This window comes from Chenopodium album, chromosome 15 (genome assembly GCF_948465745.1).
Source record: "Chenopodium album chromosome 15, dcCheAlbu1.1, whole genome shotgun sequence".
Classification (NCBI taxonomy): domain Eukaryota; kingdom Viridiplantae; phylum Streptophyta; class Magnoliopsida; order Caryophyllales; family Amaranthaceae; genus Chenopodium; species Chenopodium album.
In genome coordinates, this window is record NC_137848.1 from 15,775,084 (window position 1) to 15,797,874 (window position 22,791).

Consider the following 22,791-nt stretch of genomic DNA (forward strand, 5'->3'; position numbering starts at 1 on the left):
CTTCTCCTCTTCTCATTATTCCATCTATCAATTCAATTTATTCACATTCATAATTTATTTCTTTAATTTGACCCCTTATCTTCCCCCTCTTCTTATATAAATACAAATTTTCAATAAAGATTTTTTCACACTCATTAAGTTTCAAAAACTAAAAAATTAGTATATCTCTCAAAATTCTATGTGAAATTTCTACAACAATGAGGATGATGATTGAAAAGGGAAATATTTAGGTGGCAAGAATACTATGGAAATTCCATAGAATGACATTGTTTGCGTGTCATGGGGCTTTAATTTTGAAGATATTAAGCGCAATATAAGAGACATATATTGGTAAAGCTAAAGAAGAATATAATGTCTTCACATTTGATGTAAAAATTGTAAATTATAATAAGTGTTTCGTATTTACAAAGTAGTTTTTTATACAAATTGTTGATTAATATATCATGCGATAGAGATATGATTTTATGATTTTAAGCCATTTTTTCTACAACTATTAGTCTATTACCATAAATTCATAAAATATTATAATATGTCAAAAGACGATAAAATAAATTCATTCAAATAATTTGTAAAAGGGTTTTTTTTTTTTTGTGACAAGATAATTTGTAAAGTTTCAAATAAATATATAACTTAAGCATAACCCGTGCGTAGAACGGGTCCAAAAGCTAGTTATATTATAGATTATCATGAATTTAATAAGTTTGACTAATTTTTAATACATTATTTATTTATATGGTATATACGAATTAAGAGATTGAGCCAAACCAGATGTTTAGCAAGGGGTAAATTGGTCATTTCATCAACAAAAATGCAGGTTAATTTTGTCATTTTTTCCATCTTCTTCCTCCTTCCGTCATTTTTCCATCCACCTCTTGTCATCAACTTCCTCCTTTCCACGTATCTTCATCTTCTTCCTCTTCCTTCATCCACCCACCGTCATCTTCTTCCATTCCAGACACCACCATTTCGGATTGGACACTGGCACACCGACACATTCTCCTTCTTCGTCTCCACGGATACCAACTCCACTATTTTCGGCGGCCATTTAAACGAAAATCCTAAATAAAAAGGAGAGAATTACATGGTATGGTTAACCCTAAAGGGATAGGTGAGTTTAATTCCCTTCTACTTGTGAGCTTTCTCCATTAATGGTGAAGCAAGAAATTTGCGATCCATTTTTGCCGTTACTTTAGCCAAGTGGTAAGAAACGGTAGACAAAGGTCGCATTCATGCAAGTGGCTGAAAGTAAAAGTGCAGCCGGCAAATTAATGAGGCAAACCCAGTTAATATTCTATATTAACAAAAACATGTTTATATCACCAATTTTTCTCTCTCCTCCCCCACACATGACATTATTTCCTTCTCTCTCCTCCATTCTCATGGCCACAATTTCCTTCTCTTTCCTCCACTCTCATGGCCATGCTCAAGATCGACCACCTTTGCGGCTCTAAATCGGCGGCCAGCCGTCCAAACAAAAGACACCCTAGTAGCAAATTATTAAAATTGGGTCATACTAACCCTTTAGGGAAAGAGATTCGCTCGTGCTAGTGGTGTTCATTGCGGTGGTGCGACGGTCGAATGGTGGTGCTAATGCTCAGTGGGGGTCGGCCGGTGGTGCTAGTGATTGTGTGGTGGTCGGTTGGCGAAGCTAAGGGACGTGCGGTGGTGCAGCAGGTGGTACTAGTTGTTGTGTGGTGGTGATAGAGGGGAGAGAAAGGGGGTCGGGTATTAAATTTACAAAATTACCCTTGGTGTAGCTGATAAATTTACAAAAGTAACCTTAATATTAACAAGTTTTGTTAATATAGGACATTAATTTGTATTTTCTCCAAATTAATTGCTAAAATACTGAACAGTATCATTTTATTTACCAATTTGCCACCAAATTAACCAAATTCATTGATATTGAAGATCAACTTGGATTCTCATAAGAGATTTCCTTAAAAAAAAAAAAAAAAGGGACGTATGATATATAAAAGAGCTGGTGGCGAAGGCCATGGTACGAAATAAGAGAGCCAGTGATTGCCCCATTATACTTAAATGAGAAATTAACGCTTGACAAGCAACTCATAATGCGTTGAACCCAACTCATCCAAAACCCCATTTTAATCATCATTCTCCGAAAAAACATTATTCAATTCTACCATATGCCTTGCTCACTTTATCTCTTCATAACATGGAAAATTTCAAAAGCAACCAGAGTATTATTCGTAATAAGTCTTTTTGGGACAAAAGCACTCTATTCAATTGAAACAATCAATACTACAATACATAAACTTATAGGCCAAAAATCAAACATTCTCTTCAGATTATTACGTTTTGGGATAAGAACAATACATGTAGAATTAATGTCAGTCAAATCAGCCTCACCCTTCCATCACCCCTTAACAAAATGACATACATCCTTCCCAACTAGGGCTGGCAATCCCTGACCTCGACCCGGTAACCTGACCCGAAGTTACCGAGAGAAACCCGAACCCGACCCGACTTGAACCCAAACAACTCGAATTCGACTCGATTTCACCCAAATTTCACATTTTATAATAATATTAAGTTTTAAACTATTTTTAATAGTTTCTAAGAATAACCCGAAATTGACCCGAAATCTGACCCGAACCCGACCTGTTGACCCGAATTGCCACCCCTATTCCCAACTATACCTCAATTTTTTCGAAAAAATACAACATGCATTCCATCTAATCTAGAAGCCTTAGGGCCTGTTCTCATTTACTAAACTGAACTGATTGGAGCTGAATTGAACTGAGCTGAGCTGAGCTGAAATGAATATTTTATGAGAGAAGGAAATTAGGAGCTGAATTGAACTGATTGGAGTTGAACTGAACTGAACTGAAATTAAGCTGAAGTGAACAGACCCTTATTTGGGTGCATTTGAAAAAGAGCAGAACGAATTTCTTCGTCATTGGCTTCTGCATCAAACAAATCATTCATATCCTCTAAAACTAGAGCCTCGATACCAGTCAACGCATCATCCATATTTTTCGGGGTTACTTGTAGAGGAGTAGTCGAGTAGAGAACAAATCCCCCAAAAAACTAGCAATGGTATCATCAACTTCCTTCGACTACTCCTTTTAGGGCCTGTTCACATTTACTTAATTTCAGTTCAGTTTCAATCAGTTCAGTTTAGGTCATAATTTCCCTCTCTCATAAAATATTCATTTCATCTCAGTTCAGTTCAGCTCCAATCAGTTCAGTTCAGTGCAATTCCAATCAGTTCATTTCAGCTCAGTTCAGTAAATATGAACAGGCCCTTAGTTCTCTTAATCGACAATTTAGTCGTTTTTATTTTTGATGAAAAATCGATAAAATGTCGTATTATTCCAAAAAAAAATTTCCTACTCAAAATCAAATATAAACAAAAAAGTATAACTAAACAAAAAGACATTTGTGATCACGGACATTTCACAAGACTTTTGTTCCTTGAATATCAAATACTCAATCCTTACTCCCAAAGAAACCCGACAAGTAACGACAATTCGTCTACGCGAAGCACCTCACCAATTTTCTAACGCAATTAGATCATTTCCCTAATCCTATTCCTATACTTAGGAGAGAGAAAATTCTGGGAATTCGGCAATTTCTTCTGCACTTTCCGATCTCCATTTCCTACAACAGTCATCTAATAGCCTAATACAAACACCCACCATTTTGAAAGAGATGTTTTGAATTTTGATGGGGTTTAATTTTGTTGTTATTACTTTTTAAGGCCATAATTGTTGAGGAGTAATTTAGGGTTTGTTTGGAATTTCTGGGTTTTCATTTTCATGGAGTTTTCATGGCTGAATTGTTTTCGAATTACCCTTCTTTTGCTCCTCATCGTTGCCATTGCTACAGCTTGTTTCACGCTTCCCATTGAAAAGGTCGTGTTTTTTTTTACCCCTTTTTGATTTTTTCTTAATTGATGTTATTTTGATTAGGGTTTGAATAATTTGGATATATGTTATGTATGGTGAATGATTTTGATCCATTAATGAGAGTAATTGATGTATGAGCTATGATTTTTGAATGTCAAAGCTTGCAACTTTCTGTTTTCTTAGTAGAGTAATTTCATTTGAATTTGGTTTTGATTGATTTTCGGGAAATCTTGCTTAGTGATAAAATGGTGATTAATAATTCATTTCATGAACTAAAATTGAATATTGAGTTATATATACAATATAAACATGACGCATGAGTTTTGAATCAAAAATAATATCTATTTATTAAATTACTATTACCATCACAAAATTGGCGTATTCGAAGAATTTAGCTTGGATTGATCAAAGCTTAATCATTCTTACCATAAGTTTGTCAAAGTCCGTGTTGAGTTATTCTGTGAAATTATACTTTTAGATTTATCTTAGCTCTTAGTATTACTTGCTAGTTGAACTTTGGCGTTGTGATTTGAAAAATTGATTGAATCAATAGTTGAACTTGGTAAGAATTGATAACAAACGTTGATGTGGCTTATTATGTAAATTTGCTTTCATTTGAAGACAAAAGTTCGCTATGCTGTGTAGGATATAAGAACAGATTAACTTTGGGCTTCAAAGTTCTTCTGTTTTTGTTATCTTATTGGTTTTGTAGCATTTGCAACATTTTTCGTGTCAAGTTAAGTGTGCTGTGTTGTTGTCTCTGCTTGCAGATATTAAGAAACTTTCTCTTGTGGGTGGATCAAAACCTTGGAAATTGGGGGCCTCTAGTTTTGTAAGTCATTTGATTTTGTCCTTCTGAAACAATTTTGCCTGATAGTATTCTGTATTTATTTTTTCCTTCAAGATATACTCTTTTACACCTTACAGTTAATGTTTAGTTTTGACTTATTTTTACTTTTAATTTTTAGACTTGAAGTTCCATGTTTGTTGTGGTCCTTAATAGATGCTTGATTAGTTGATTATTATCTGAAATTTCTGTGAATCCTTTTCTTGGGATTGTTTTGTTGGCTTTTCATAGAATCTGTAGAAAGAGAAACACGTTGGAGAGTTCCAATCTCTCTAAAGTTGGCATAGGCTGTCATTGGTGAATTATTATTACCCCATAGTTCATCAATTACTGTCATATCTTACTCGCGTTGCCCTAATTTTTAGCCTAGTTTCTTTCTTATTTCAAAATTTTGCATTGTCTGTAAGGTTTGAGCGAAGGATCTACTTATTCTCTGAAGTGGTGATATATATGTCCTTGCCTTCTTGGAGTGACATGCGATAATTTGTTCTCAGAATCTCAGTACTGGTATATTATTGGTGCTTGGAGATTTATGTTTAATTTTGACTGATTATGTTCACCTTTGATGTTTATAGGGCTGTTGCATACATCCCTCTGACTATTTTGGCAGTTCCAGCTTCAGTGCTCACGGTAAGTAATGAATAATAATATCTGATTTTCATTCTGTTGCAAAAGAGGTTACTTGCTAGGCTGCTAGCTTCCCCTTGAGATTCTCCTTGACTTGATTCTCATTAGTCAAAATACTGACTGTTTTTTTAAAGTGCTTCATTGGACTTTTTGCACTATTCACTTGACCTACTTTGACCAATGCTAGTGATTTATCAATCAATCAAAGCCTTAATCCCTTGGGTGGGCCGGTGGGGTTGGCTACATGAACCAAAAGTGATAATGCTAGTGATTTATATGTAAGAAAAAAATATAATCTTGTGGGTACTTGTTGGAATTGTCTTAATGAGTAGTTTATTAAAATTCAATTATTATAGTTTATACTTATTGATAATAAAGATCTTATTAGTCAAAGTTTTGTAGGACGTGCTTAGTCAAAATGGAGTACTTAAAATAAAAGCAGTGGGAGTAGCTTTATGGATTGCCGAATGTATTCAATTTCTGCTGTGTTACTTCTGTGATAGATTGGATTTGTGTTGATTAACCATTTTCTAGTGTAAATGCATTAGTTGTTGACCTGATGTGCTCTTCTAAATGTCTTTGGAGCCTGCCGAATCACTGAATTCAAGCCTACTACCCTTTGGATTAATAGAGGTTTTTAAAAAAGGCCATCTCTAAGGTGTTTTTGTTGAAATATTTCAAGAGTTTCTTGGACCCTTATAGTGAAACTGAGAAAGTTTTTGGATGGAACTGAGAGGAAAGGTTACTTATATATTGTAGTTGATATTAACATTTATTCAGTGTGCCCTCCATGCCTAAATGCTAAATAGAGGAATTAGCACAAATGGTTGAGTCAGGTGTTAATGTCTCATTATGATCTACCATTAGATACCAACCCTTCCTACTAATCTTCTATGCTAAAGGACATGTTTGTTGTCTGCACTTAGAATAAATTTTGTCTGCAAGTTCATGCCCCTGTGTCACTGTCTTTGATGCTACTGTATTGATTGGACTTGCCATTCTGCAGCTTGGTGGTGGCTATCTTTATGGGTTGCTTCTGGGTTTTGTTGCTGATTCTGTAGGTGCTACATTGGGGGCAACTGCAGCTTTTCTTTTGGGAAGAACTGTGAGCACTTTATCTTATTTTTTTTTTTAATTGGAATTTGATATTTGAAGGGGCAGAGAATTTCTGTATGTAGTTTTTACTTTGCTATATTACACAAATTTAATTCCTGTATCTAGTCGAATCTCACATGTCATTTGTGAGTCTTGAAATTGAACTTATGTGATGGTATATTGGTGGTACCTCATGACATACATTCTGAAAGTTAGTTACATTTTTCTTTCTTCTACCTATAGAAGGCTATATTTTTGTTACTTCTTTAATGTGGTGCATGAATTAATTTACGTTTGAACCATGTGTGCAGATTGGAAGGTCATTTGTTATTTCTAAAATCAAGGATTACCCTAAGTTTCGGGCTGTTGCTATTGCTATACAAAGATCTGGTTTTAAGGTATGAACGAATAGTTGAGTACTGTCATTTGCTTGGCAAATTCCATTCAATGACCGTTTAATTTACATTTTATATGAATACTTGGTTCATGACTCCACAGTCATATTTTTTTAATATTAGATTGGGGAACTTACTAAGTGTAATCGGTTTGTTAAGTGTTAGCTGACTCATTTTCTGCGGGCTTGAAAAATTGCTAGATTTTTTTTTTTCTTTTTCTTAACTACAACCAACCAAAATATATACAACTCTTTGCTTAAGACTTGACTCTATGAGGTATGAGGTGGGACATGGACAAACTGGTAGATCTGAGTCTGCCCTTTTACTGTTAGTGCGACAATGATTCACAAGAAAAATTTAATAGCAATAATTCCGGAGTAATTTGCCTGACTGACAAGATGGATTGATGAGTAACTGCTTCGGAGAGTCTACTGTATCAGTACTGCCTTGTGATTTCGAGGGTCATGTAGCTATTATTTGTATTTGATGATGGAAGACCAGGATTATTTAAAGTGCAGAAGATTTCTTCAGAGATTATATTTAATTTTGTTAGAACAAATTGGACTTTTTTTTTCTTTTCCTAAGTGAATTCTAAAAATATTCCCCTTCTGAGATTCATTACACGGCACACCACACCTTTATTATTTGTCAGATATTTGATTATTGACATTTTAAAAGATGTGGGTACTGTTGATGATTTTGGGTTTGCCATATTGCATAGTTTCAGACAAAAAAAAAAAAAAAAAAAAAAAAAAAAAAAGTTTCACATATTTCAGTGGTACCTGTCCCCGGTATTTCAGCTTCATAGGTTATTGAGAGTTTTAAAGACTCCATGTTATGTTTGTTAATGCATTGTCAGTATGGAGCTTTTCGGGCTTTTAAGACCATGATTTAACCTTTGTTTTGTTATTTGGACTTTTGGAGTATAAGGGCTCAATCAAATATTTTACACCTTAGTTTGAACTAGTAGGTTAGTGGCTTGAATATTATTGTTTCCTTCCTCTCCCTAAAGGACTAAGGGATCTAGAGAATTGCTTAACTTTTATCTAAAGTCCCTCCGTCCTTTTTTAAGTTGACAAGTTTCTTTTATCATGTTTGTCAATGCACAAAGTTTATTGGGTTAATATTTCTAATTATCAAAAATTAAAAAAGGTAATATTATGAAAATTTACATTTAGACAATTATGATAAGATCCCACATGATTGTTCTATCGTTATAATAAATCACAAAAACTAATCAAAGTAGAGTTTGTGAACAGTGGCAAGTCAAAGTGTGTCAATCAAAAAAGCACAGTGGAAGGTTGTAAAAACAAGGGATTTATGTGTATCAATTTGTCATTCTCTGGTTCTTGTTCAGTAGTTTCAATCCATTACTGTTCCAAGTTTATTTGTGCTTTAGACTTCAGTAATTGTACCGATTCTAGTCTTGGCTGACAGCATTGCGTTGGTAAATTCTGGAAATTTACTTTGACGTGGATTAAGTGAAATGATGGCATAGTTCTTTAAATCTGCAGGATCCATCAAAGCTTCTTCCATGACTCTCATGAGTACTTGAATTATTTGATGATGTAGTTTTGTTCTCTCCTTAAAAGTTGGTAAAAAATGTCTTGTAGGTTTTGTTAGGAAATAGCAGAATAGGTGAGTTTAAGGTGAGACTGTCTAATTAATCTTGATCATGAATTTTACCTTGAAATATGATGTACCATGCTATTTCGATGGTGGAGGAAACTTGAGAGTTGAAGCCAAATGATCAATTTGTTTTAGCAAAAAACATCCATTGTTTCTCTGAATTGCATGCAAATTTGCTAGACTATTTACATTTTAAACTTGCAAAAAAGATTGTGTCCTTTCTGTAGGTTCTAGATAAGGGTCTAGTTTATTTCTTTTTGGGGAAAGGGTGAATGGGGGACAATGGATGGCTGCTTGCCTTTTTTGTTGTTGTTGTTGTTGACTCATTTATAATGTGATTGTTCCATCTTTTTTTGATGTGCTTTTTTTTTTTTAAACAGATTGTCTTACTTCTCCGGCTTGTTCCCTTACTTCCATTTAATATGTTGAACTACCTCCTGTCTGTAACTCCTGTTCCCCTGTGGGAATATGTCTTGGCCTCTTGGTTAGGGATGCTGGTAATTTCTACTCTCTATTTATACAAAGCTGCTTGTATGTTCTATCCAATCCTCGTTTATCAGTTATAATACAGATTGTACATTTGTGTTTGAGCCCATAGAATTTTTGTTGTAGTGAGTGCGCAAAGATATCATACTTGTATTTATTTGTCTTCTATACTTGAAGAGAAAGCTTAGGCTAGGAAAAAAGTCTTTGGAGTAAACTTTGACTGCAGCAGATAAAATTGATTGCATGGATGAGAATGAACTCTCTATCTGTAAAGTACATCATTGTAAAAATTGTAAAATTTGTCAGTCTGGTTTTCCTTTGAAGTTTTATGGTCAAACAGACAAACAATGTTCATTTATTGCTCATCTTTATCAATAAGAACAACATTTAAGTGTTTACTGGTTAAGGACATGAAAGTGAGTCTACTTTGACCCATATATTTCTGCAAAATGTTGATGATTCTACAAGATGACCTTTATGCGAATTACCTGTCTAAACTCTAAAGTCTTCTATGTTTTAGTGATGTTATAGAATACCAAGTGATCCATTAGAAGGTATAGTGCCTAAAATATAGTTCTTGTCAAAGTAATTTATGGTGTATTTTATGCTCTGTTAGATTATTGTCCAATTATCTTCCATTCCTTTATGCTAGAAAAATTAGCAGTAAAACTGTAGAAAGGTGCATCATATGATGCATGCATATTACATAAAGCTTGCTTAATCTGCTGATACACTGTCCTTGACAAAGTGAAGATCCCTCTGACTGACCCATATCATGTTTTCTCCAAACTGCTTAAATAACGTGGATTCGGTGTCTCTTTTTTTTTTTTTTTTTTTTTTTTTTTTCTCTTTTTTTTTTTTAATGTACGCTTTCTTTGGATAGCATAGAAGGAAGGAAAGGAAGGGGAGGGAAGAGAAAGGGAGGGGAAAAGGTGTGCTTGGAGGGATTATGCTAAGAGAGGGGGAAAATGGAGGGATTATGCTAAAGAGAGGGGGAAAATGGATCCCTCCCTTTCCTTCCTCAATCCTTGACCCAAATAAGAGAAATTCCCTCCTTTTATCTTCTCTCTTCTTTTCCTTCTATTTCCTTCTATCCAAACAAAGTGATAGTAGGACTATAGTCTTGAATTCTCAATTTGCAAAAGCTTTGATTTCTGTGCCGGGCATGTCTGCCCTGCCTTTTGTTATGACTTATGAGAACATTAGTGTTCAGTTAATCTTTGAACGTGTTTGAATTCTTATTTATAAATTATAATTATGTTACGACCTAAGGTGGTATTATATCCTATTTTTACTTGTTAACCACTTGTCTACCTTTTTCTTTGGGGAATTTAATTATTTAATGCTCCCTTTTTTGGTTTTGATTACAGCCTATAACACTTGCATTAGTGTATGCTGGAACAACTCTCAAGGATCTTTCAGATATCACACATGGATGGCATGAGTTCTCTCCCTCCCGTTGGGTAAGATCTGCTATTTTGTGCTTGGACGTGTTAACACTTCAGAAAATAACATTTTCCCTTGCTCATGACTGTTACAGTTATTATGTTCCTGTCATGACCACTACACGGGTTGCTTTTGCCTCCCCCCGTAAAACACCTTTTATGGAATTTAAAGTTTTAAACTAATAAGTGTTATTGTGGATGCAGGTATTTCTTGTATCCAGTATTGTGGTTTCAGGTATGTTGTTGTAGATGCCTCTTCTGCATCTTATAAGCAGTAGCACTGCTTTGTTCTATCCATATCTTGACTCATTGACAATGTGCAAACCAATGAAGTAAACTGATATTATTATATGTTCTTGTTATTGGAGGTGCTCTACATTCTAATGGCATATGTATTCTGAATTTTGAAGACTTAGACCAAAACTATACTTCTATATTGAATTATATAAGTAATAGCTAGTAATCCAAACATCAGAATGAAATTTTCAAGGTTTCCGATTCAGAATGAAAAGTATGAGTATATCTATCATGCTTGAGCTCATCAGGGTCAATATTTTTTGATTGATATTTAACTGGCTAAGTGGCTATGTTTGTTCTGTGTAGAATAATTGTAATGCACTGCAACTTTCGTATTAAGTTAATTTTCAAATTGACTATTTTGCTTAAATAGTAAATTGAGCGCATTTCTGCTTTACATCATCTTGATGGTTCGTGTTGCTTGCAGTGATATTGATGGTTTGTGTAACTAAAGTGGCAAAGACTGCTTTAGAAAATGCATTGGCTGAAAATGAGAATGAAGATACCCTGTCCTGCTCCGAGTTGCCTATCTCAGGTGATCTGGTAGGGGAGCTTCAACAGCCTCTCATTGTTAGGATGGATTCGTCCCAGGATAGCCAGCAGAACTGAAAATCGGTAGAATTTTTCTACATACTCTTCATTTTGTGCCTTGAAGTCTCATGCCCTTCGACATTAATGCTTCGTACTTTCATTTTTGTGCAGCAACATGCATTCGAAGTTCCTACATTTTGTACAGCCTTAACATTACTTTTCCCTTCGTGAAATTGGCCGATAATTTCCTTTGTGTATAGCCTTTTCACTTATGCTGAATTGGAACTGCTAATTTGAGATAGTCAAGATTGACAAGGATTTTGCTAGAGAACTCATGTTAGCAATTAGCAAGAATGAAAGATGCTGATGAAGATATTGCTGAAAGAAATATTTTCGTTGAGCTAGGCTACATCTAACTATTAGTCAACACCCTTATATTTTTAAAACATCTTACTTTTTCCTCTTATTCTACTCGTGTAAGTGATGTAACACTTCTCTCCCTGTAATTTTGTTAGTTGTTGACTATTGTAATTAACAATTTGCTTTTTAGTGCTATCCGCACCAAAACAAAACATAAGAAAAAGCTTATAGAGTTTTCTTTCTGTTTCATTTTGAGATATTTTATCTTCTATATTTCTGTCTTGTTGCCAAAAAGGAGAAGAAACATAATGTTGTACCCCTTTTTTAACAACCATTTAAGGTGATCAGACGAGAGGAATCACGACCCCTTCCTCGCAGCAGCTGCCAGATTTTGGGTGTGTTCTACCATATTTCTACTTGCTTTCATGCGGAAGACAAAATTTAAAGCTTTCAGCTATTTCTGTAATGTTTCTATTAACTTGATGTTCGATGAGGAGTACCTTCCCTACCTTGGGATCTCCAGTTGCTTGTGATGCACTACAAGTTATAATGAACACTAACTAATGACGGAGTATTTACAATCCTAAAAGCCTGGAAGTGGTCACTTTTACTCTTCAGCTTGAGGTTATTTACCTTACTGTAGTTACGCCAAATGCAGAATGCCCAACGGTCCATGAAAAAGTAATTTAACTGAGAGGAAGCAATTTTTTTAACTGAGAGGAAGTAGGTAGTACTCCCTCCGTTTTTTTTTAAATGCGTCACTTTTCTGGGGTGTTTTTTTTTAGATGCATCATTTTCATATTTAGTCATTTTAAACTATATTTTATTATTTCTCTCTCTTCTATAATACTCCACCCAAAATATTTTAGCATTTCTCTCTATTTCGTAGTCCCCACTTATATAATTATATAAATCAATCTCTCTTACATATTATTTATTTCATAACCCACATTGTACTTTTATCAAAAAAATTAATCACCCACTTGCTCCACTTGCACAATATAAATTTAAAGCAAATAACTTTCCTAAAACTCTGTGTAAATGCAAATGATGCATTTAAAAAAAAACGGAGGGAGTAGTAACTAGTATGGAGTAGTCGATTAAATTGATTTCAAAAATAATTTATATTTCAGCCTGCTTCCTATATAAATGGTGTTTTTGTTACATTGCAACAAAACAAAAGTGAGGTACAGCATATAAACACATCAGGCAAGACAAGAACAAAAGCAAAATTTCTTGAATGAGGTGAGATATATTTGAAATTCAATTCGATATTGGACAACCAAAAGATAGAACAGGTTAACCCCCGGCTGCCACTGCACTCTGTCCTTTGATAACTTTGTCATAGAATTGCCAGGACAAACTTCTTTCAGTGATAGCACTCTGACCAAATGGATGTTGCTCTATATATTCCTGTACATTGTCAGCCATAGCTAGTTCTTCCAGATATTCTCGAATGATCCCTCCTGGACCTGTAATTGCATTATTCCATGCTCAGGATACAAATTTAAAATCTTCCCAATTGAAAATTAGTTTAACTTTTACTAATGCTAATTCAGAATTATGCTACAGAAAGTTCAGGAACATGAACCAATGCATTATTGACTTGACACTTCATCATTACCCATAATAAGCTAATGATTACCAAAGGACACTTGCACACCATAACAAAAAATAATATGGAATAATGGATGTGACCAGGACAATATTGCAGACCCAGAAAATACACAACGGCAAAAATACAAAATCTATGCGTACTTTTAAGCAACATACATTATATTAACCCAGAATGAGAAAGTTAAGGTAAGATTGACAAAGGAGCAGGTGAGTCATACCAATTGCATCATCTGCACCATCTTTGTAGTCATAAGAGTATGGGAAAATAGCAGTATGAGGCTGTGCAAGAATCACATATTTAGAAGAAAGGTTAACGCAAGAACTTGTCAAGTTCACATCCACCAAACATTCAGTAGAAACGGTGATCAACTTACAGGATTGAGCAATGCCTTGTAAGGAGTATCATCCAGCAGTAATGTATTTGATTCATTTAATTCACCTTTCTTCCATGGAAGGTCAGGGTCATCGTAACTCTCCCAGACTTTTCTAAGCTCTTTGAAAACCAATGCCTTATGTTTATTTTCCAAGGTTCTAAAGTTTGACGCAGTGCAATAGGATAAATCCTGCAAAAATAAGCAATGCATCGAAATTTTGAAGCTCGTAGACATGCACCAATGACCGTCCAAGACTCCAAGCATCCACTTCAATAATATAAAGACAACAAAAATTATCTTAGTCGAAAATATTTTCTAAAATGACATTAACCCAATCTATGACACATCTATGAACTATATTGATTTGTCCAGACAACTGCAGTTACATTGATATTAAAAAAAATAAGTAACAAAGTCATGCAAGCCAGCATTTTGACCGACAAGTACTACTCTACTTTCAACAAGACCGAGCATCAGGTCCTTTTGAACAAAGCAACTTGCATGCTATCCCTATCTTATAGCTTGCTTTCCAGGGATCTTCAAAATAATATGTGAGGCTACTAATTTGTGCACTGTTCAAGGTTTCTAGGCTTTGCACATTAAGCTCTTGTAAATTATTTTCCAATCATTGCTAACAATAAAAAAAAGGGATAATTACTTACCCAGCAGAAAATCAATTTGTCTTTCATATCTCCTATCAAGTAGTTAAGTAATCTATCGATAATTTTCCTGCAAATTGAAAAAACATTGTTATACATGGACTTAATGAGTACAATGAAGAAATTTGATTTATACAAGATACAATCAATTCCATTGGAAACCCTAAGTGACTCAGATCACTACGCAGAAATCTAAATCAAATTAACTATAATTTGCAATATTAATGTACATTACTCAAGTGATATAGGGGCAGCAATAAAATGCACACATAATACGTATATGGTTTCAGAGTCTACTTTCTTATCTCTTCTCTTTTTATCATGGTTATCACATGTTCACATTGATAATTATTTAACTTGCGTGATCCAGATTAAAAAATTCAGTTATCCTTATAAACTCCCGACATTTCAGTCCTTTGATGTCCCAGATCTTACATTACATTGATAATAAGTTATTAAAATTTTATGAAGCTCTGAAAGTTGCTCATCTTTAATGTATTAACTACCTCATTTATAAACATAAATTGAGGATTTGCAAAAATAAACAACAGCTTGTGAACACATTTAATATTGTCCCCTTAATTATATTGAAATCCATTATCGAATTAACTATTTGGAACCGTAAAATTTTTTTTGAGCCATTCTCATCATTATAGTTGCTATCAACTTTATGGCCCCAAATCTCCTTTTCTCCTTTAGTCCATTTTACTTTCATTATTAGCTTTGCATATCATTTTATTTCCTGAACCCAAACCATTCAAAACAAGTGGGTTTTTTTTTTTTTTTTTTTTTTCTCTTTTTCTCTGGTTCTCTAAGAGAAAATATTCGTTTAAAAAGAATTTTCATGGTAAAGAACGTATTTATGAAGCTCAAATCAAGAGATTGCTGCAAGGACATATAAGGTCTTTTAAAAGCTTGACCTAAGGCTCCAATTTTCAGACACCATCCTAAGCTCCATCTCTAGTGTCAAGGGTGACGGTGTCCATAAAGATGAAGGCCTTAAATTTTTTTTTTTTTTTTCAAGTTGGGAGAGGAGGGGGTGTGCGGCGGGGTTACTAAATACAGTGTATTTACCTTGATCTTGATGACCATATTGCCACATTGAATCTCTCAAGGCAAAATTTCAGGAAATCAGAGCAGAAGGGTCTAGTGAAAACTGCACAAATAAGCAGCAAACAAAGCACATATTCAGCTGAGCTGAATGCAAAAAATATGCAGTTGACTACAAAGTGGAGCATCTATACAAACCTGCCCGTCCTGCAATTTTAGTGTCTGCCTTGTATCCCTTGGGAGGAGGATAAACTATATCTGCCAATATTCCATTGATATCAAGAATCAGAAGCTTCTTTCTTGAGCAAAAAGTGGGAGCTTTTTGTGGAAAATAATTTAATAAATGCAATATGCTACTATTTCGACTGACATTAGCCAGAGAGAAAGGATCATTAACATTCAGACTTGATAAAGAAAGCTCATGTCCATTGAGGCTTTCAAGCAATGACAGCTGCATTTCATGTTTCTGGGAGAAAGATCCAGCTCCTGAGATGGTTATCGGATTCTCTAACAAGACAACTGACTCACTAGAAGCATCTCTTTTAGAATTGGTTATCCTACTATTAGAGCTCATTGATAATGAATCAACATCCTCAAGTCGCTTGTCTGAAGTCCCAAGAGAAGCTTCCAAAACAACAAAGCCATCTTCACAAGAATCTATTGGAGCCTTTTGGTCCACTTTAGAATCTGAGGAAGGCAATTGCATCAATTCCTCAGAAGCAAAAGCTTGTGATGTTTTCAAATTACATTCTTTAATTGGTCCAAGTCCTTGGAGGGTACCATTCAATTGCTTACATTTCCCTAGTGAAAGGCAATGAGTTGAGCAATAACTTTTTTTCTTTAGACAAGACATATAGCCTTTCTCAGTTTGTTTTGAAGCAGGAAAGTTATGGCTCTCTACATTATGCATTGCCTTCTTCGTCACCTTGCATGACACTTCCATCTCCTTTTTCATCAAAGGGCCCATTTGTCCAATAGCTTGGGCAGTTCCAACATCTGCCCTTGCTGGTATATTGACTGAAAAATAAAGAGTCGGAGCCAGCTCTAAAATATTTCTAATGTTCTTCCAAGTCTCAAATTATGCAACTTGGAATGGGTATAGTGTCATTCGTTGCATGAAGTTGACTCTCTCCCTCTCAGGATATTAACATTTCCTCTTCACCAACGCTATCAGTTTCCTCTTCCAATTTACTTAAGCCCTGTTAAGATTAGGATACCATAAATAAAAAAATCAGGTTATCATTCTATTACAATATGTGCAACTCACCACTTCTATAGAGTTACTAAAAAGCTAGAGTAAATCACAAATTCAGTGCAGCAGAAGAACACAATTGCTTATGTAAAATAACATGACTTTAAGATGAAAGAACATGAGATATGTTCCTTTTTTTTTTGTAGCAATAGTTACATATCCATATTCTTTTTATCACAATACCTTTACATAAGCACTTGTGTTTTGATGCACAATTATCCGCGTCCATAGCCCAAGCATTGAAGAGTGTCAAAACTCGATTTAAGTTCTAACAAGGTTGATCTTGACCTCTAAAAACATAAAACGTTGTTCAGATTCTAAAAAATGGCCACTCTTGCTTAACTTTAAAAAATTTAAACCAAAAAGCAGGGATATGTATTTTGGTCATAGTAAAACCTGGACAATTCAAATTGGATAGTGTCTGTAATATACAGTCTGGATGGAACCAATCATGATCGAGCATGATGAAGGCTGTGCATTGCAGTCATGCAAGAACATCGCCAATTAGATAGACCCTGAAGGTTTTGTAATTGGAGTTTGGACTAGTCTTTACTTAGGGATGAAGAATATTTTTAACAATTTGAGAGCTTACACAAACTTGATATCCCTTTCTCCCAGGACAACAAAAAAAAAAAACTCAAAACACTCTTTACGAAGACACACAAGTCTCCGGCTCTCTACCACCGTTTAGATAACATTTCCTAGAGGATGCCATGAGGTCTCAATTATGCATTGGAAGAAGGAACACTACTTAGAACTAATTACAGACTGATTTCAAGGAGCAGGACAAATGCAATGATAAGCAACATAGGCAGCAATATATGCTTGCAAAAACTGCTCTAAAATCCACAAAAACCAAAGAAGAGATATAAGTTAGCAAGAAATAACTAAGATTTCTACAAACCCTGAAAAATCTCCTGGCTCAACACAAACACATGCAAAAACAACCAAACTACAAATGAATACGGAAATTCCATATGTAGTAAAAGAATTCATCTTATTCAGCTGAGTAGATTTTAATTTCTGAGTCTAATTCAAAACAATAACACTCTCCGTCAAGAATTATTAGTCACATGCATAGAGTACATTCAAAAAACAAAGCACAATCTAATTCTATACTCTCATAGACAATATACGGGTAGTTAAGACGGTTCATTAGGGGGCGAAAATGCAGGTTCGGCTAGAGCTCAATAGGATAAAGGCAGGCTCGGCTCGAGCTCGAATTACAAACAAACCTCAAATTCCTCAAAACCCAAGCTCAGCTCGTGAACTCGATAAGGCTCAGTACATGCAACACATTAAAATCAAAGTTTGACTCATGTATCAAATTAAAACTCCAAAATCACAAAAAACTCTTCTAGCCTAAGAATATTAACGTAAATTACACACAGCAAAATTCCAGCAGTAAAATCGTTCGTCTTAATGTTTCATAACCTCAGTAATTATAGTTCAACAATTTACCGTAATAGAACCCTAAATTGACAATTATATCATCGAATATGCGAAATAAAACCTAGATTGTGAAATTGATATTTGATGATTGTGAAATAAAACATTGTACCTCAGAAGCCGTTTCAATGGAGTAGAGAAAGCTCAGAAGCCGCGACAATGAAGAGCTCGGTTTACGCTTTAATGGCGGAGATAGAGAGAGAGGAACCGCGTAAAAGTGGAAAGCTTTAGAGGGAAATTAAAAGAGAAACATAGAAGGAAGATATAGGAGGCATTTCAGACATAATCGTAACCAAGAAATATTTTAAGGATAAAATATATCTTTGAGTTGTGTTGTGGCGTAGCAATGGAAATAAATTGATGAAGATTCGTCCTTTATTTTGACAATATCTTATGAGTTACTAAGTACAGTGACCGTGCAATGCATGGTTTATAAATCAAATTATTAATTATTAATTCTATAAGAAAAAAAAAATCAAAGATAATTCAATTAGTAATAAAGGGCTTATTTACTAATGATAGATATAAAAGTAAAGGAATGTAATTTAAGTAGTATTTTTTATTACATAAATGAAGTAGTATTTTTTATAATTTCAATTTATTAATTGAAAAATAAATGAATATTGCTCCACATAATTACATAAGAGAAGTAGATTCCTTCATTTCTATCTCCCATAGAAAAAAAAAAAATTAAAATTCTTATCATACCTTCTGCTTCAGTAGCTACAATCTTATACGAATTGTATATTTTACCCACGTATTCACCAAAATCTTTAATTATTATTATTCTTATATATTTAACATAAATTTTGCTTGAAAAATATTTTTTTAACTTTTAGATGTATATATTTTTTAATCTAAGTAGTTAATTTAATTTTACTTTAGGTTTGAATGTTAAACATTTGGAAACTCTATATTTATTTAAAATTACATTAGATAGTAGTCTTAAATTACATAGCTAGATTGGAAAATATTAATTACAGAAATGAAAAGTATATAAATCAAAATAATCACAATTAAATGATATGATTTGGTGAATATTTTGTGTATAACTTATAATAGGTAATTAATGACATTGGCTAAAAAAGGAAAAAAAAAATAAGAAAAAAAGGGGAAGGGATTTTGGAGGGGAAAAACAACACCAGAAAATGACACGTGTCATTCTTGGTGTCTGTTTTAGTATTATGTTATGTTATTGATTTAAGGCGGGTTTCGTCTTGCTTGCTCCATTTGGCTGGAAAAGAAAAGAAAAGAAAATGTTTTAATATGTTCCCATGTTTGGTTTGATGAATGACATGAGAACAGAGCCGGCCTTGAGGAGTAGGCCTTGAGTGCGACCGCCTAGGGCCCACGCTAGAAAGGGGCCCAATTTAAAAAAAAAATACAGTTTGCATACTTGTACCGTATAATTTAACTCGATACTTCTTACTCATTTAAACAAAAAACTTTTAAAAAAGATAATTACTGCATTTATTTAGCGATTAACATTAGCCATCAATTAGGTGGAGATTACAATGCAATATAACCCTTCACTTCTTCTAATCTTGCGGTTTCTATTAGTATCTACTCCAAAATATTAATCTTTTCAATTACATCGTTTCATATTTATTCAATATCCGAAATTCAAGCCTTTTAATTTTGGCTAATTAATATTATGGAAACGATTAAGAATTGTCAATTGAGACAAATATGTTAGAAAACATCGATGTTGATTTAATTATAAATAATTTTGCATCAAAAAATACTAAAAGAAATCGCTTGTTATGATTTTTCAAGAGGAAAAAATTTATTTTTAATATTATGCAAAGTTATTATTGTGTATCGAGGATTAATATTTAAATAATATAAGTTATTTTTATTGTCTTTTATTTAAATCTATTGTGTATAAAAAAATTTGTTTAAGCAAGGGGCCCTTTTCTTACATTATGCCTAGGGCCCATAAATTTCTAGGAATGGGGCTGCATGAGAATTTAAAGGAAACGAAGGGAAGTGAAATGAAAGTCTCTTTACAAATTTTTAGCTTTTCTTTCCTCCCAAAATTGGAGGAATTTGATTGGAAAGAGAAAATAAAAGCATATTTCCTTTCTCTTCCTTTCATTAACCAAACATAGGAAATAAAATCTCCTTTTCCCTTCTCTTCCTTTCTTTTCCCCTCCCTTACTTTCTCTTCTTTTCCTTTACTAACAATGAGCCAAACAAAGCCTAAAACATATATTCAGAGTGATGTATGTATCTCCTTTTTGCTCTCCTCATCACATGGATCTCTATCTTTATTTCTCTCCTTACTTCTTAAAATTCGTTTCCCCTTCTCATGTTGCACTATTAGGGGAACAGAGTACGTAAGTATATACTTTATTAGGCAACTAACTTAAGTAATTTCAAACTGTACTACTTAGTTAAAAGATATAATCATTGTTTTAGAAAAAAGAATATATAATCATAATCCATATGAAAATCTCAAAATTATATGTTAGATATCCAAATCTTACACTCACTAAAAAAATTACCAGTACAAATTATACTTGTGCTTTACTTGTCTAGTTTTTTTGGTGTTGTTTAAGGGTGGGTGACCGGAGTTTTTTAGCGGAGTTGTGTTTCAGCTCTGGATTGGAGAAGCTCTTGGTGATCTTTTAACCAAAGCTAACTCAATTCAGAGCCTATTTCCTCCTTATCCTAATTACTCTTGTTAATCAACTCAGAAAAACAAAAGCAATTACAAACGATTATTTACTTACTCGAGCAACTTATAACAAAATGTGTAAAATAATTGATAAACTGACAAATTGTTTCCCAAGAAGTGTTTTGAGCTTTGAATGACCTCTAAAAGCATACGTGAAAAGCTTTTAACTCAAACTATGGAAATGTGATTATGTTAAAGGTTCCTTAGGAGATAAAATATTTCGTGACCTAAAAGATCATATCTTAGGTAAAGATACTTTCCATAATGCATCACTCGCATAATGGGAAGCATTTTCTATATCATTCAGTTTCCACAAATAGAAACAGAATAATATCCTAAGATATATGTGAAATAATTAATTTATCTTATTATCAAAATCACATATTCCTCCTAGTTTGCAAATATTCTCATGCTAAAAATATGTTAAGGACAAGATTCTCAACCTTTGAACATATTGACCATTCTCCAACTAATGGACCAAGTTCAGTAAACATACATTTTGTTGTGTTTCTAACTAATAGTACAGTGTCCTGAATTCCTGATTCACATAACACTTAATTATCTCCTTAATGAGAAACATTTCGCAAATCTAACCAACTACTCATGCACATTTACAACAAGAAGACTAACTAATAAAATAAAGTCTTATTTTAGAGATCTTCATATTCTTCAGGCGTTGAAGCTTCCCTTGATCAACTTCTGATGATTTTTCTTTTCTTGAACTTTATTCAAGAGGGTTATCAATCTCTAAGAACCTAGATTAACATAATTGTTACCGCACAAAGAAAACAATATCTAATATCAAAACAAAAAAAAATAAGCGCTAAATTGTTTAACATCACTAAAAATCTAAGACGCCCAAACACACTAACTTCAAATGTCATACACCGGATGGGTAATACCTTTGTGGTATATGATTAGTAGCTCATCACAAATGGTACATGTGGTGGAATCCTGAGGGCATGTCTTTATGCTAAACAATATTCCTATGGTTATCCTACTCAAAATCTTCATTACTTCATCGTAATCTTATTATGACATGTAAGATGCAACACTTTTCCTTATATCTGTTCAAATACAGTTACAGACTATGTGATGAATGCATGATAATAATAGTATGTGACTGAATTTTTATATAAACTTGATTAATGCCCGTGCGATGCACGGTAGTATTAATTTTTTTTTTCATAATTATTTTGTGATTTAATATAAAAATGAGGCATCTTGAGTGGAATAAACAAATGCAATACATATAAGAAATATGATAATAAGACAAAAATTATTAAAACTACAACTGAGAAAAAAAAAATGCTCCGTATTATTTTTGATTAGTTGTATTGAAAATATTTAAAATTGTACATTATATTACATTATGATGCATGTTATTCCCAATAAAACTATATAGTGTAAATGTCATATGGCTTTTTTTTTTTTTTTTTTTTAGTTAAAAAAAATACTATACAATGTACTTCCAAAAAATAAGCTAAGTAGAATAATTTCTTTTTTTTAAAAAAAATAATTTTAACCTGGCGCCATATATTGTATTGGCAGGAAACTTTTTAATGATAGCTTGACATATGTCCAAAAAGATTGATGTAAGCATGACATGTTTTAGTAATAATTAATAGATTTTTTGAAGGAAGAAATATTTATAAGTTAGTAAAATTATTGCAAAAATATTTAACAGAATACTAACTCAATTATATATTATTATTTCATAAGGTTTCAAATCAACACCAAGAATAGAAATATTTTTTAACCCATAGAACCCCACTATAGAACAACTATATAATGGTAATTTAGTGTTAATATTGTAATTTTGGCTTTGTTATTTTATACTCTCCAGTCTCCACCATATTTCGAACTTCTAAATTATAGCTTATTCTCCCTTAATTAAAAGGTCACAAAATCTTGTGTAACTATTTTACATAAATAAAACATGAAATAAAAAGGAATACAATTATTATAAGGATACTATTTAAGATTACGGATAATATATTATTATAGTTGTATTATACAAATATTTCGTAAATAAAATATTAAGGGAGGGGGTAGTTTTGGAGGGAATGATAGTTGTATTATACAAATATTCTAAAAACAAAAGATTTTTGCTAAAAAAAAAGAGG

At 33.3% G+C, this 22,791-nt stretch overlaps 2 protein-coding genes across 3 annotated transcripts; one reads left to right on the plus strand and one right to left on the minus strand.

Annotated features, from left to right (window-relative positions):
- Nucleotides 1-3,418: 3,418 nt before the first annotated feature.
- On the plus strand, nucleotides 3,419-11,833 carry LOC145583018 (uncharacterized). The gene is made up of 10 exons (XM_081640117.1): nucleotides 3,419-3,878; nucleotides 4,643-4,704; nucleotides 5,295-5,349; nucleotides 6,353-6,451; nucleotides 6,753-6,839; nucleotides 8,846-8,962; nucleotides 10,322-10,414; nucleotides 10,601-10,631; nucleotides 11,121-11,308; nucleotides 11,396-11,833. Exons 1-9 carry the CDS (start codon nucleotides 3,783-3,785, stop codon nucleotides 11,300-11,302), a joined length of 822 nt encoding a protein of 273 aa, XP_081496243.1. The 5' UTR covers nucleotides 3,419-3,782; the 3' UTR covers nucleotides 11,303-11,308; nucleotides 11,396-11,833.
- An 851-nt stretch (nucleotides 11,834-12,684) lies between these two features.
- Nucleotides 12,685-18,313, minus strand: LOC145583016 (uncharacterized). Of its 2 annotated transcripts, XM_081640115.1 has the most exons (8): nucleotides 18,098-18,313; nucleotides 16,720-16,826; nucleotides 15,483-16,483; nucleotides 15,309-15,390; nucleotides 14,238-14,304; nucleotides 13,576-13,764; nucleotides 13,420-13,480; nucleotides 12,685-13,056 (listed from the first exon to the last, which is right to left on the minus strand). In XM_081640115.1, exons 3-8 carry the CDS (start codon nucleotides 16,249-16,251, stop codon nucleotides 12,884-12,886), a joined length of 1,341 nt encoding a protein of 446 aa, XP_081496241.1. In that variant the 5' UTR covers nucleotides 16,252-16,483; nucleotides 16,720-16,826; nucleotides 18,098-18,313; the 3' UTR covers nucleotides 12,685-12,883. The 2 variants fall into 2 exon arrangements, with proteins under 2 accessions (XP_081496241.1, XP_081496240.1); XM_081640114.1 differs by lacking the exon at nucleotides 16,720-16,826.
- Between the last annotated feature and the right edge of the window lie 4,478 nt (nucleotides 18,314-22,791).

Excerpts from the sequence above, each read along its gene's own strand:
- LOC145583018 (XM_081640117.1), top strand. The coding sequence starts at position 3,783 with ATGGAGTTTTCATGGCTGAATTGTTTTCGAATTACCCTTCTTTTGCTC. Across the intron at positions 3,879-4,642 it reads TCACGCTTCCCATTGAAAAG|ATATTAAGAAACTTTCTCTT; the intron begins GTCGTGTTTTTT and ends CTCTGCTTGCAG. Across the intron at positions 6,840-8,845 it reads TACAAAGATCTGGTTTTAAG|ATTGTCTTACTTCTCCGGCT; the intron begins GTATGAACGAAT and ends TTTTTTAAACAG.
- LOC145583016 (XM_081640114.1), bottom strand. The coding sequence starts at position 16,251 with ATGGGCCCTTTGATGAAAAAGGAGATGGAAGTGTCATGCAAGGTGACG. Across the intron at positions 14,305-15,308 it reads ATATGGTCATCAAGATCAAG|GAAAATTATCGATAGATTAC; the intron begins GTAAATACACTG and ends TTCAATTTGCAG. Across the intron at positions 13,765-14,237 it reads ACAAATTGATTTTCTGCTGG|GATTTATCCTATTGCACTGC; the intron begins GTAAGTAATTAT and ends TTATTTTTGCAG.